Below are 13,313 nucleotides of genomic sequence, written 5' to 3'. Positions count from 1 at the left end.
TTTGAAAATACAGTGGGAGTGGAGCGCGCGTCTCGGTTCCGTTCCATTGTTCCGTCATACTCGGTTTATGTGGGTTTTCATGGGCGGAGTTTAGCTTGAATATTTATGTACACCGTCCGTTCTTGAATTAATTTGTCACAGTAACAGCACAACCCATATTATTCGGCCCTGTGTGGCTAGCTGATTTAAATTTCCAAATTGTGAGCTGAGCATCATGTTTTACCACGTAAGTGATAGATCCTTCATAATTATAACACCCAGCTACAGTTTGATGGCGTTAGCATGAAGCATTTTTACTTGGAGCTATACAAGTTAGCGTTGAGTTATCTGTTTAGCTAGCCACGTGACGTTTCTTTAAATTGTGCGCTCAATGATACAAATGTATATGCACATTGTGATTTAAATGTACTAACAGCTACGGTATTGTACTACTTAAATATGCTGTTATTTGTAAATACGCAATGTGAGGTCCCCTGAAAAGATGCACTTTAGCTCCAAGTTAGCATGGCAAGTGTAGCTGTGGAACTGTTGTATGCTAGGTTAGCTAATTAACATATCCTAAGTATCTAGCTATCATAGCTTTGTTACTAACCACGTAACTTAGCTAGCTGCCACTAAGGATTGTAAATGTAATGAGCCATGGGAAGGACTTTATAATTCTCGTTCGTTTATTAATTATGTGGTTTCCTCCTTAGAAGTAAACCTAGTCGTCCCTGAACTATGTTCTGCTGATTACTGTACGAAACTTTTCAACCTGTTTTGGCAGGGCCAGCATCTTGTCCTTTAAATGAATAAAATCAGTAATGATATGTTGTGAAACCCATCCTTTGATTTCCATGGATGTGAATATTAAACGTCAGTGTACAGTCATATACAATAATAGAGCGGTATTATCATTAATAAGGTGGGGCTATCGCAATATGACTTTAGTACTTAAAAACAATTGTTTATGAAGTGTGATGTATGTCAGGTGTGCATATATAGTACGGTGCAGAAGTGCTACACGTAGATTAACTGTTGAGCTCAAATATCAACAACCTTTAGTCAGAATCGCGGACTGCATCTTTAAGAAGTTATTGAGTGGGGACTTTGGGGAAATTGTGCAACCTTACATCTAACTTTGCCAACACCAGGTATTAAGAGCACAGCACAGTCCTGTCCATACATGCCAAAGCTTGATGTTTTAGTAATGAACAACTGAAGTGATGTTCATTTCTAGTCATAAGTGTTGTCCTCATTGCACCCTTCTTCATCCTTTTTGGTTGTTGTTTCACACGCCCCCTGTAGAACTCCATACATGACTATGTGCCGATATGCCCACAAGAATGATTTAAGCATATGATGGTTTCAGCCTATAGGCAACTGTTCTTAAGGATAGGTTCACATCTTGAAACTGGTGTTGATTTCAGGAGTGGATGTTTTACAGTTTCACTTGCTAATATTACACTATACTTTGTTATATTTACCAAAGGTCATATATCTTTTCACAGATCTCTTTAGAGCATGAAATTCTGTTGCACCCTCGCTACTTTGGCCCTAATCTTTTGAATACGGTGAAACAGAAGCTTTTCACTGAGGTGGAGGGGACATGTACAGGAAAGTGAGTATGAGAAGACACTACCATGTCAACTGACCACATCAGTTTTGTTGAGGCAAATGCTGTTAATTGTCAGATCTCATGTGTTGATTTTGTGCTTTTTCCCAAAGGTATGGATTTGTCATTGCTGTGACCACAATTGACAATATTGGTGCAGGTGTCATTCAGCCTGGCAGGGGCTTTGTACTGTATCCAGTTAAGTACAAAGCCATTGTCTTCCGTCCCTTCAAGGGAGAGGTGGTGGATGCTGTTGTCACTCAGGTTAACAAAGTATGTACAATTCTTGTTAAAGGATAATTCATTGATGTGTTACAAAACATTCTTCAACACTTTGATATATAATTATGTGCCACTGTCATTCACCAGTATTAGTGAAGCCTTGTTCTTTTTTTTTTATGTCAGGTCGGGCTATTCACAGAAATTGGGCCAATGTCCTGTTTTATCTCTCGGCATGTAAGTGTTGTCTACGTTTCCTGGAAATATCTTTATAAAAAAAAAATCATCTTTTATAACTAAAGCAGTATAGTGAGTGAATATTGTGAAAGAATACTGTCAAATGTGCACACACGCATTATCCTATCACGAACCTTTTGAAAATGAAGTAGAATAAAAGCCACTATAAACATTTGTCAGTAAATGTATGTTTCTATGTTTTACCAGTCCATTCCATCAGAGATGGAATTTGACCCATCCTCCAATCCACCCAGCTACAAGTCAGCTGAAGAAGTAAGTTATCCTTTATATCACGTTATTTGTTTTTATGTGAGGAACGAACCAAAAGAATACCCCTAAAATCAGTGAAAGCAAGGGTGGAATATGACTGGCATGGCTTTGACTATGACGAAGGGGATGAACACGGGTACGGTCAGTTCAGGGAAATAAGGGGAAAGGAATGGAGGAAGGAAACTTCACTGAAAAGCTTGAGGATCCACCAGGGAAGGAAGAAATGTCTGGCTGAAGGAATACAAAGGACCTTCATTGAGCACTACTTGTTAAGAAATAGTTCAAGTCAGTCAGTTGAAGTCCAGTGGTGGGTTGAGCACCAAAGACCACAGGATATCAGTGTGCCCCTGCTATTGCGGAAGGAGGGCCCAGCACACTTGCACAGAATGGTGGGCATCGTGCAGCTGGTGGGCATCATGCAGCTGGTGGGCATCATGCAGCTGGTGAACAGCAAAGACAAACCAAGCAGACTAAGAAGGACACATGTAGTGTGCAGAAACCAAAGGTTAGATGGTCAGAGGCCTCTGAAGTCACGCTATGGAAGCGCATTAATGTTGATTTAAAAGGAATTTTGGAAGGGTTAAATTGAATCATATGGGTGAGGAAGGATGCATATGGGTGAGGTCATCTTTACATATGGCATGGAAAGATATGGAGTTTGTCAGGAAGCTTTGAAGGAAAAGCATGCTCAGGCCAAGTGAAGACGGCAGAAATAGGAAGGCTTATTTGAGATAGGAGGCAGCTGAAGAAGCAGTGATGAGCAGATGATGAACAGAGAGAAGATATTGGTGTACTGCAGGCAGAGGTAAAGAGTAGACTGGTTACATTAAGGAGGGCAGCACTCCTCAGATCAAGAAGGAAGAGGTAATAATAAGCTAGGATTGCATTCTACAAGGATTAATTTACATTTGTGAAGTCTTTATTCACTCAAGAGAAAACGGGAAGTTTGAGAGTTGACAGAAAGGACCTAGAGGAGTGTCCTCAACAGCTACATACGGACAATCAGAGGCATGTGGAACTTGTGTTACCGGCAGACATTCCTCCAATTGGAGAAATGGGTTCACCAATGGACGATTGGCCACCCAGGTGGATGAGGATGTGGTGTCAGGCAGGTGGTGTTTTAACGCTGTGAACATAGGCCAGTTCCTACCTATCAGTCTTCATAATGTGGAAGGAAAGGTCTTCTTCAGTGTGGTAGCAAGGCTGCTGGCTGCTTAAAAAAGCGAGCCAGTGGTTGTGGCTGAGGTGCTTGCAGACTATTTGAGGTTGTGAACTAAAACTGAGTTGCGTGAAATCTTGTTGAGGTGTATCTTGAGATGCTTCTGGTTTTTGTCTCTGGGAATGGCATGTGTTCTAACCCATCATGAGTATGGAGGGGGTTGGTTCTGGGATGGCAAAAACCCAAGAGGTGTTGTGGGCCTAATTCAACAAAACACTGATGAATTGTTGATGCTTGTGTGACACTGTCAAAATCATTGCACTCTGTACGACACTGCACTCCTGTATCTGGAAACCCTCTGTGTGAATATGTTCTCCCTATGTGTATGTATATGTGATTTATGTATGTCGGTGAGGTGTATATGTGTATAAGCTACTGGATGACCTAAATTTCCCTCGGGATTAATAAAGTATCTATCTATCTATCTAAACACCCTAGTGAAATGCTTGCTAAGGCAGCTTTGTTGTTGTATCCTGCTGCTCAGGTTCTGTGGTTGTCATGTTGTTGAGTTTAGCACAGAGCATGTTGTACTGTGAAGGAGGGTCTTTATGGATCCCAGGTTCAACATGCAGTGCCTGTCTCCAGCCAGTTGTTCAGTTGTACATATTCATATAACTAAAAAAAAAAAAAAGCCATCACTAAACTTCTTCACTTTCTTTCAAGGATGTGGTTATCCAGCAGGATGATGAAATCCGGTTGAAGATTGTAGGAACTCGAGTGGACAAGAATGACATTGTAAGGACCAAATTAAGCTTTTCATGTTGTTTTGTCCATATGAATAATGTACATTTATTTATTTTGCTTCATGCAGAAATATTTTTTTATCAACACCATTTGTGATATTGGGTGGTGTTCTTATTTGCATTGTTTTGTGTCTTTTCCAGTTTGCCATAGGATCTCTTATGGATGATTATCTAGGTAAGCTGCTGTCACATAAATGTGTTGCACACTTAGACTGGTACCTCGATTTCATATTTTCCTATATATTCGGACTTATTGTATTCATATATTCAGACTAATATGTGATAAATATAAACAATACAATGAGATCAGTGTCACAGGATTTGGAGACTTACGTTACTATGCAAGTAACAAGGACAACACAAATTTAGAAATATGTACGGAGTAGATAAATGTAAAATGTACACAGCATTCTGATAGCCACCTAAAATGTGAAGAGAATTCCAGACGTGGTCTGAATTTGCACTGACTCCCACACTCTGTCATCTCCTAAACCAGATCTCTGGTGTGACAAAACTGCATTTCAATAGTTGCTATGAAAGATGTGTTTATAATATATAGTTATAGATGAAGTATACATCTAAATCATTATGTTGATTTAATTGTTTTGTCTTTGTAGGACTGAGCTGATTATTCTTCCTGAAGCTGGACAGTATCTCAATGACATCGCACAGCTTGGAGTACGCAATAGTGTTTTTGGTCCTGATATAACTTAAGTTTGTTTTTATGTTTTATTTTTATTTTTTATATATTGATAACAATACCTCACACAAGTTAAAGTTCTTGTGCTGGTCTGTAAGCAGGGATGGCGGGATGCTTTTGACGTTTTATGAACTAAGAAAACGTATGGGATTGGCTAGCATCATAGCTCTTTTTTGCCTCTGTTTTAAAAAATCCTGCAACCTGCTCTGTGCTGAGGTCCAGCATGAAGACACGAAATACTGTGTGTTTCTTTACTGATATTTGATAGTGTGCCAGTGTCCTTTCAATATGAAAATGTATGTTTCACATCAATATGAGCAAGGTGATGACTGTATCATATTTTGAATAAATATTCCTTGTAATAATTACTTCACTCAGTTTCTGCTTTATTGTGTGAATACAGGGAGTCATTGTTGGCTAAAATAAATTAGGGACTCGGACTATGAATTTAAACAAACTTTAATATTAAAAGACATTGTGAAAATGCTGAGTGACCGTATAATCGTATAGGTATAAACCGTATAAAATGTAGGTTGCACAGTGTAACCTCCCCAGATATTTCCATTGAAAGACTACCATTTGTCGAACTGAGAGACCGCCCTTCAAAATGTTTGGATTTGCATTCAACACGAATTCAACGTACATAGAGCACTTTTGTTACAAACTTAATCAAATGTAATTGTGAACACATTCGTCAAGCGCACTGTGACACGTTTTATTTCTGCGACGAGTCTCCGTCTATACGTCAGGCATGCGCGCCTCAGATCCTCCTTTCTCTCATCCTGAAGATGGCGGCGGGGGTAAGTAAGATGGAAGGGGACTCTTTCAATGATTGTTCAACTCTTTAGAGACAATCTAGTGGACATCGTATCCATCGACTCTCCTGTGTTAAAATACAGCTTCAAACCGATGTCGCTAGGTTTAGTAGAAAACGTAAAAGTGTCCATTTTTGCAACCTGGGTCTGATTAGTTAGCAGTCTTTAGCTATAATATGAAGGCTATCACATCTGGGTATGCTGTTATGCCACGTTTTACATTTCGGCGACTTGGCTCTATGTATAAATGCCTTCTGTCAAGTTCATGTGCTTGCTTGTCGTCAAACCATGAATATGAATTGGGGTTTGTGGTACTTCGAACCACTTTTTCCGCGTAGCAAAGACATTACGCTATCAGAAGCTAATGAATTAGCTGTTTCCCATATAGGCAAACGCCAGCTGGTTACTTCTGAGAACCACTCGTGAATTGACAACCCGAACGGAGACGGAAAATGGATATATATGCCAATAAAGTTGAGCCTACTTATGGCTAGATAACGTTAGGTTCTTCTCGGTTGTTCACCAACTTTTATTTGAACTTTGTTCACATAACCTAAATGTTATTAAACGTTACCGGAAAGTAGCTGTCATTACGTGGACCGGACGGAGCTGGACATTTAAAAGTAGTCATTAGATAACTTCTGATTTTCAAGAGTTGACAACGTATTGGGTGACTGCAGTAGGCATTTTACCTTTTTTATCGTTTGACTAGTCAAAGTTGAGTATTTGTTAACGCAATGAATGAGGACCTAACCTCAAGGTAGAACTTGCTGCATCATTGTCGCAAGAGATGACCATTTTTAAATGTCAGAGTAACCTGTTAAATATTTCAGCCAACAGTCAAGTTATTTTTCCTTAAGCAAACTGTCTCTTACAACATGTATTTTCCCATCCCTTTGCAGACTCTGTACACATACCCAGAGAACTGGCGGGCCTTCAAGGCTCAGATTGCAGCCCAGTACAGCGGTGCTAAGCTGAAGGTAGCCAGCACCCCCCCTGCCTTCAGCTTTGGGCAGACAAACCGCACCCCTGCTTTTCTCAGCAACTTTCCCACGGGCAAGGTCAGTGGTCAAACTTTCTAATGGATGTCTTGGGTAGCTGTGGCCAATCTAGACTGAATGCTAACATGATTCCCTTTATGACTCCCTCCAGGTTCCAGCTTACCAGGGGGATGATGGGTTCTGTCTGACAGAGAGCAATGCCATTGCATACTATTGTAAGTTCTCACATTGTCAGAGAAGGTTGGGTTCTGATGACCTGGCTAACCTTAAGCTACATTTATGCTAAAATTTGATTTATTTTTTTTTAATTTTTATTTCCCCCTCCCCCCTTCAGTGTGCAGTGATGCTCTTCGTGGCACCAGCCCGCAGGCCAGCGCCCAGGTGCTGCAGTGGGTGAGCTTTGCTGACGCTGACATCGTCCCATCAGCCAGCGCATGGGTCTTCCCCACCCTTGGCATCATGCAGTTCAACAAACAGGTCAGAATCCTTGCTGTGTATGCCCTAAACTGTTTATTCACACAAACCTCCATGTCTTCTGTTTCATTGCCCATTGAACACAGTATGTGAGTTTTAGTCTTTAAGTGAATGTAGAGCAGGTGTTGGTTTCTCCCAGTTGTGTATAGCTCCAGTGGGTTTAAGATGGCTTGCTTATAATTGTATTTTTCTTTTTAGGCCACAGAGCAGGCAAAAGAGGAGATGAAGCGAGCCCTTGCCTACCTGAACCAGCACTTAAACACCCGTACCTTCCTGGTTGGCGAGAGAGTAAGCCTGGCTGACATCACAGTAGCCTGCTCTCTGCTCTGGGCCTACAAACAGGTGAGGATTTGCCAGTGTAGTTGCATATCTGCTGCGGTTAGGATCTCAAACTAAATGGGTTCAATAAAATGTCCCTTTGTTGTTTTTTTAGGTTCTGGAACCTGCTTTCCGTCAGGCCTACCCCAATGTGAACCGTTGGTTTGTCACCTGTATTAACCAGCCACAGTTCAAGACTGTTCTTGGCGAAGTGAAGCTCTGTGAGAAGATGGCCCAGTTTGATGGTAAGTGGAATGTCTCTATCGAACAGTCCAGCCTCTCAGAACTTAACATTATGTAGGTAGTTATAGGTATTATTTGTTGACACTGACATGCGTATGTCTAGTGCATGTGTACTCCGGGAGAGCTGCTAAGGTTTTTTGAAGACGCTGGTCTTTTAATTAGTAAGGTGGGTTAGTCTCAAAGTGAAAAGCAGAATGGCACTGTCGCTCTGTGCAGCCGTATTTTAACACCTTGTGATGTGCGCGTGCTTTCATTTTGAGAAGTTCAACCTGTGTGTTAAAGATATTGGTATGGCCTGGCCTTTAGGCTTGAGTGCCTCCATATTACTGGGCTATACTGTTTTAGGAAAGCTATTTGTGAAGAGTGAAGAGTGTCAGGTCAGCAGCATAGGTGGCCTGTGCTGAGCATTAGATGATGCCCAAGACTGAGTTCAGTCGTCACTAGAGGGAGTGCTTGTGAGGAGGCATGCTTTATATAATGCCGTTTTGTTTGGTTTGTGAAGTTAAGGTTGTTGCTTTCTTTTCAGTGGCCAGGGTTTGCACATTACATCACCATGATTTGTGTTTGTAAAGACACGTTGTGCTTTGTAGGACTAGCATTCTTGCTATTCTTAGACCTTTGTTGGAGGTGCTGCTATCCATGACTGTGCATATGCTCTCTCAATCCTAGTAAGCACAGTCTCTATGGTCAACGGAGTGGGGAGTGCAACAGGCGATGCATCATGGGAACACATTTGTATGGCTTTAGGACTAGTAATGGCCTGCTTGGTGTATTTATGTTGGGTTCATGCATGCCTGATGTTGTATTGAAATCCTTATTTATTGTTGCTACTATATGCTACTGCTTTCTCAGCCAAGAAGTTCACAGATGTGCAGCCCAAAAAGGACACGCCCCCAAAGGAGAAGAAGGGGGGCAAGGAAGGCAAGAAGGAAAAGAAGGAGGACAAGAAGAAGGAAGAGAAGAAAGCTGCCGCCCCTGCCGCGGAGGAGATGGATGAGTGTGAAGTGGCTCTTGCCGCCGAGCCCAAAACCAAGGACCCCTACGCACATCTTCCCAAGAGGTACGTATTGATGAATGGCTAGGGATTTCCCAACTGAGCTGGAGGGGACTCACAAATATGTCGCCGATCAATTATGTTGATGCCATGTTGAATAAATGCTCTGGTCTTTCGTCTATGTAGCCCCTTTGTCATGGATGAGTTCAAGAGGAAGTACTCCAACGAGGACACCCTGACTGTGGCACTACCCCATTTCTGGGAGCACTTCGACCGCGAGGGCTATTCTATCTGGTATGGGGAGTATCGCTTCCCTAAAGAGCTGACCCAGACATTCATGAGCTGCAATCTCATCTCAGGTAATTTTTTCCTCGGATCATGAGCTAAATGAAGGGAATATATAAGACTGCATTAAGTGCGACTCAATGTAGCGGGTTCATACCAAATGCAGTGCATATTGTCAGGTAGCATAGAAGTACTGTTTAGTTTTCTTGCTGATTGCCATTGTGTGACCTGGAGGCATCAGAGTGAACTTTGGGGCTTCTCCTTTCAGGAATGTTCCAGCGCCTCGACAGGCTCCGCAAAACCGCCTTTGCGAGTATGATCCTCTTCGGCACAAATAACAACAGCACCATCTCTGGGATCTGGGTCTTCAGAGGCCAGGACTTGGCATTCCCTGTAAGTATCCTGTTCAGTTTGCTCCATTATCATACCGTCATGGTTGGTTTTACCTGTATACAGTCCTCCACATCACATGCTATTAATTGTGTGTTCAGCATCAGAGGGTCAAAACTGCATGATTTCAAATTTGATAAGTTATGTAAATTGCACCATTGCGCTGATGTAGCTTAGATGTCTGGACTGAAAACTATTTAGGTATATACAATGACGTGGTGAGAAGCACAACTTGTATCAAATGAATGCTATTCATGTCGAAACGGTCTACACTTGACTTAGGATTGGAGTATATCCAGGCTCACCATATTTCTAGTTCATTTTCAAATCTTAAATGTAATACTTGCATATAGCACCTTTCAGTGTTGTGCGAGTCACTGGTGAGTGACTAGTCAGTGGTGTTCTGTAATTCATTCTTAATGTAAATGTTTTATACCGCTTTGAGTTCTGTTTGATCTTTGTGTTGATCATCTAATCTGACACTAGTTTATCCTGAGTATGGAGAATAAGCATTATGATTGCATTTCCATGTGACGTTTCACAATTACCAGTGGTTGCTAGGAAAATAGGAAAAAAGAATTCTGAGATTTAGTTCTGGCCTACTATGATACACATGAGATTTCCAGGGGCAAGTTAGGAGACGCGTAGCTTAGCGTAGCTTTGGGTTTGGTTGGAGGAAGATCTGTTTTGGCCAAGCACTCGATGCTCTTTGAAAAGACATGAAGCCGGTGCATTTTTGCCATACAAGAGGTGAGCTGCTGTCGCTCTCCAGTACTTCTAGGAATTAGTCACTGTTGTGTACCTGTTCAGTTCCTGTGCAGCCCACATGGCAAATATGCATTTGTGGATCACATTGATCACTCACTTGGCCAGTGGTTTAAAAAAAGGCCGAAAAGCCAAGGCTGTTCCTTGAGACGTGATTTGTACACACAAGCCCAGTATTTGTTGGCCTTCAGCTCCGGTGGCCTTTGGCAGACAAGAGGCTGAATAAGGGGCTATTGTTGAACTGGAGAGTTGATTCAGTTTGCTTTTTAGTTGTAGCATACGAGGGTAAATCAAATGGCTGCTGTTCAACAAGCAAAATTGAACAAGTTGTTGTTTTCCCTCCCTCTCAATATGCCTACACAGATCTGCATTTGTTTTCCATGTTTATAGTAAAATGTTACGATTAGGTGCACTTAGTAAAAGCTTTTCATTGACAAAATCTTGATCCTTGCCACTGTTGTACCTAGTTTGAAGTGTGATGTGGAAGCAGTTGGTGTTTGTCTTGAGCGCAGTTGAGATGTACAGTGGAGGTGTGTTTTATGAGGTCATGCAGCAGATTGGCGAGACACAAACCTTCCGCTGTGTGGATTGATATATTCTCTTCGCTGGATCTGTATTCAGACTCAATGCCAGATGGGTTGTTTACGACTTCAGAAGGCAGATGTTGGTCTCCTGTCAACTATCATTTGCAGTGCAGAACATTTAGTTTGAGGTTTTTTCTTCTCTTCTTTCCTTCCTTTTTCTTCTCTCTCCCAGCAGAGTAAAAACTTGGGATAAACAACCATTTGTATCTCTTTGTGAGATCAGACAATTGGAAAAAACCATAAATTTGATGTAGTGATCTCATATCCCCGCAATGTTGAATAATTCCAAATTGGTGACTAAGCACTGGCTGACTAGTTGTCATGGGGTGGTGTTTGTGTTTGTAGACTGGAGCCCATGAGAAGGAGACTAGGTTGAAATGATTTGTACAAAAGCCTACCAAACTCTAAACTGAACTAAAAATCCCTAGTCTGTTTGTCAAAGGTAGACATTAGGGTACATAGGCTAAACTGTAACTGATGGTTGCAACCCTTCCATCATATCTAGAAGAAAAATAGCCTAGAAAATAGTGTAGCCTAACTAGTATCCACTATGTCATGCACTGCGGAGTGCCTGCCATTCGATGATGCTGCACTAGTCATAGGCTTGATCAAATCAAGTTCCTGCAGACGAACCTCATAATTTACTGCTCCTAGCGCCTGGCTTCTATGGCCTACAGAGGGTTTGGACCGAGCGGGTCTTGCATCTTGGGTCTTGGAAGGGAAAATACAAATCGGGTCACATCTGCGCTAGCTTCAAGTGGGCGGTAGACCTGTGAACGGGAGGTGGATGACCCATGTGTTGAGGGGCAGCGTTCTGGTTCGGTGAAAGTGTTGTGGACCTTAAGTTACTTAAGGGCAGTAGTTCACCTGGCCTCTGCAGACCCTGTTTCATGTTTATTTGCCAATCACCAACATGGAGCCGCCATTGAACACCATCCAGAGTCCTGTGAGACTCAATGGTAAACAGGCTGATGAATGAATGGCTGTTCGAGCACAGTGGCATACTTGAACAAAGCAAATAGGTGTGTCTCAATCACAAGGAGAAGCATGCTTGCTCATATTCAGGTAAGATACAGGTGACTTAGTAGTATGTGCTCAAGGTGTAGTAGGTTTTTATATAAAAATGCGTTCTTTGCTTTGTGTTGGTGGTTGGTCGTCTTAGCTACGTATTGTCATTTGACATGAGTAATCATTCCTTTCTTTTCTTTCTTCAACAGTTGTCTGACGATTGGCAGATTGATTACGAGTCCTATGCTTGGCGCAAGCTGGAGGTGGACAGCGAGGAATGCAAAACCATGGTCAAGGAGTACTTTGCATGGGAGGGTGATTTCAAGCATGTTGGAATGCCCATCAGCCAGGGCAAAATCTTCAAGTGAAGACTCCCTCTACGTGCACCATCAGGCAACATGCATGGTCATGCAACCACATTGAACAGCTAAGGAACTTCAAGCTAATGGAAATTGGGAGTGTGTTGTATGCTCTGTGTGGAATTTTGAGTTAAGGTGGAGAAAAAATAAAAAAATAAAATGTTTTTCCTAATCCCATTTGGATTTGTTTTTTTGTTGCTGACCATAAAGTGTTCAGGTATGGGGGACATTTTTTTTTTTTTTCATTTATTTTCTATCGTTTGTTTGGTGCCTTTTCCTGTGTTAGGTTAAAATGTCATGTTCAGTGATTACTTGTGCAATTTCAGTAATTCCCTGTGGCCTGCAACACTGCTGCTTACAATAGAGATGGTGGTCTATTTGAAAATGTAGCAAATTGGAATAAAGCCTCTTCCCTCCCTCAACTTTACATAATCATTTTTGTTTTCTGTGGATGTATGCTTGCAGTGTTAATTAGTGATGAGTGTTCTCCATATGGGGTTGTTGGGAGAGGTTCTAGAATGACACCATGTTTTCCGCTCGGCACACAGCTTGCCTGAGTTTGTTCGATTAGAGCGCTTGTGCAAGAGGCTCTTGCTTAGTTCCAGATGCAGTTTGATTTCATGTTGCGCGCATATAGCAATGATACTTTGTCAGATATGCCATTGGGTAGTGTGCAACGCCACATGGTCTGTCGATCTACTCTACGATGTCTGACATTTGGGGGATTTGAGGTCCTTGTCGGTGGCATCGAAAGAGAAAGGGAGGGGGTTAACTGGCGTGTTGTCATTTTTACATTATGAAGATACTGTTGGGGCCATGAGTGTGGTCTAGAGCAGTGGTTCTCAAACTAGGGGTCGGGACCCCAAGTGGGGTCGCCAAACGTTTTTCGGGGTCGCGAAATGATCTTGCTGCCCTGTGCATCAACATATTAGGCTTTGACATGCTGTATAGTCTATCAGAAATGGTGTTTTCTACATCAGGGTGGATAATGAAAACTAATATTGTCTCAGCAAGCAGTCTCATCATTCAAGATGAAACTGAATTTAGACCTATAATATCCTGTCAAAATGTGTGGGGGGTCACGAGACTTGGCAA

General features: G+C 41.9%; 2 protein-coding genes across 2 annotated transcripts; both read left to right on the top strand.

Moving 5' to 3' along the window:
- Positions 1-60: 60 nt before the first annotated feature.
- polr2g (RNA polymerase II subunit G) lies at positions 61-5,347 on the top strand. The gene is made up of 8 exons (XM_012840428.3): positions 61-226; positions 1,491-1,600; positions 1,708-1,867; positions 2,000-2,050; positions 2,258-2,323; positions 4,203-4,274; positions 4,424-4,457; positions 4,900-5,347. Exons 1-8 carry the CDS (start codon positions 215-217, stop codon positions 4,908-4,910), a joined length of 516 nt encoding a protein of 171 aa, XP_012695882.1. The 5' UTR covers positions 61-214; the 3' UTR covers positions 4,911-5,347.
- Positions 5,348-5,682: 335 nt separating this feature from the next.
- On the top strand, positions 5,683-12,390 carry eef1g (eukaryotic translation elongation factor 1 gamma). The gene is made up of 10 exons (XM_012841273.3): positions 5,683-5,782; positions 6,700-6,858; positions 6,950-7,013; positions 7,133-7,275; positions 7,471-7,614; positions 7,706-7,835; positions 8,686-8,893; positions 9,014-9,186; positions 9,381-9,505; positions 12,069-12,390. The coding sequence occupies exons 1-10, from the start codon at positions 5,771-5,773 to the stop codon at positions 12,225-12,227; spliced, it is 1,317 nt and encodes a 438-aa protein (XP_012696727.2). The 5' UTR covers positions 5,683-5,770; the 3' UTR covers positions 12,228-12,390.
- The last annotated feature ends 923 nt before the right edge of the window (positions 12,391-13,313 follow it).

Source organism: Clupea harengus, chromosome 20 (genome assembly GCF_900700415.2).
Source record: "Clupea harengus chromosome 20, Ch_v2.0.2, whole genome shotgun sequence".
NCBI classification, from domain to species: domain Eukaryota; kingdom Metazoa; phylum Chordata; class Actinopteri; order Clupeiformes; family Clupeidae; genus Clupea; species Clupea harengus.
This window is presented reverse-complemented; position numbering and strand designations above follow the sequence as displayed.

Coding starts and splice junctions, on each gene's coding strand:
- eef1g (XM_012841273.3), top strand. Junction 7,276..7,470: donor TCATGCAGTTCAACAAACAG/GTCAGAATCCTT, acceptor TTTTCTTTTTAG/GCCACAGAGCAGGCAAAAGA. Junction 9,506..12,068: donor GCCAGGACTTGGCATTCCCT/GTAAGTATCCTG, acceptor TTTCTTCAACAG/TTGTCTGACGATTGGCAGAT.
- polr2g (XM_012840428.3), top strand. Junction 1,868..1,999: donor TTGTCACTCAGGTTAACAAA/GTATGTACAATT, acceptor TTTTTATGTCAG/GTCGGGCTATTCACAGAAAT. Junction 2,324..4,202: donor GCTACAAGTCAGCTGAAGAA/GTAAGTTATCCT, acceptor CTTTCTTTCAAG/GATGTGGTTATCCAGCAGGA.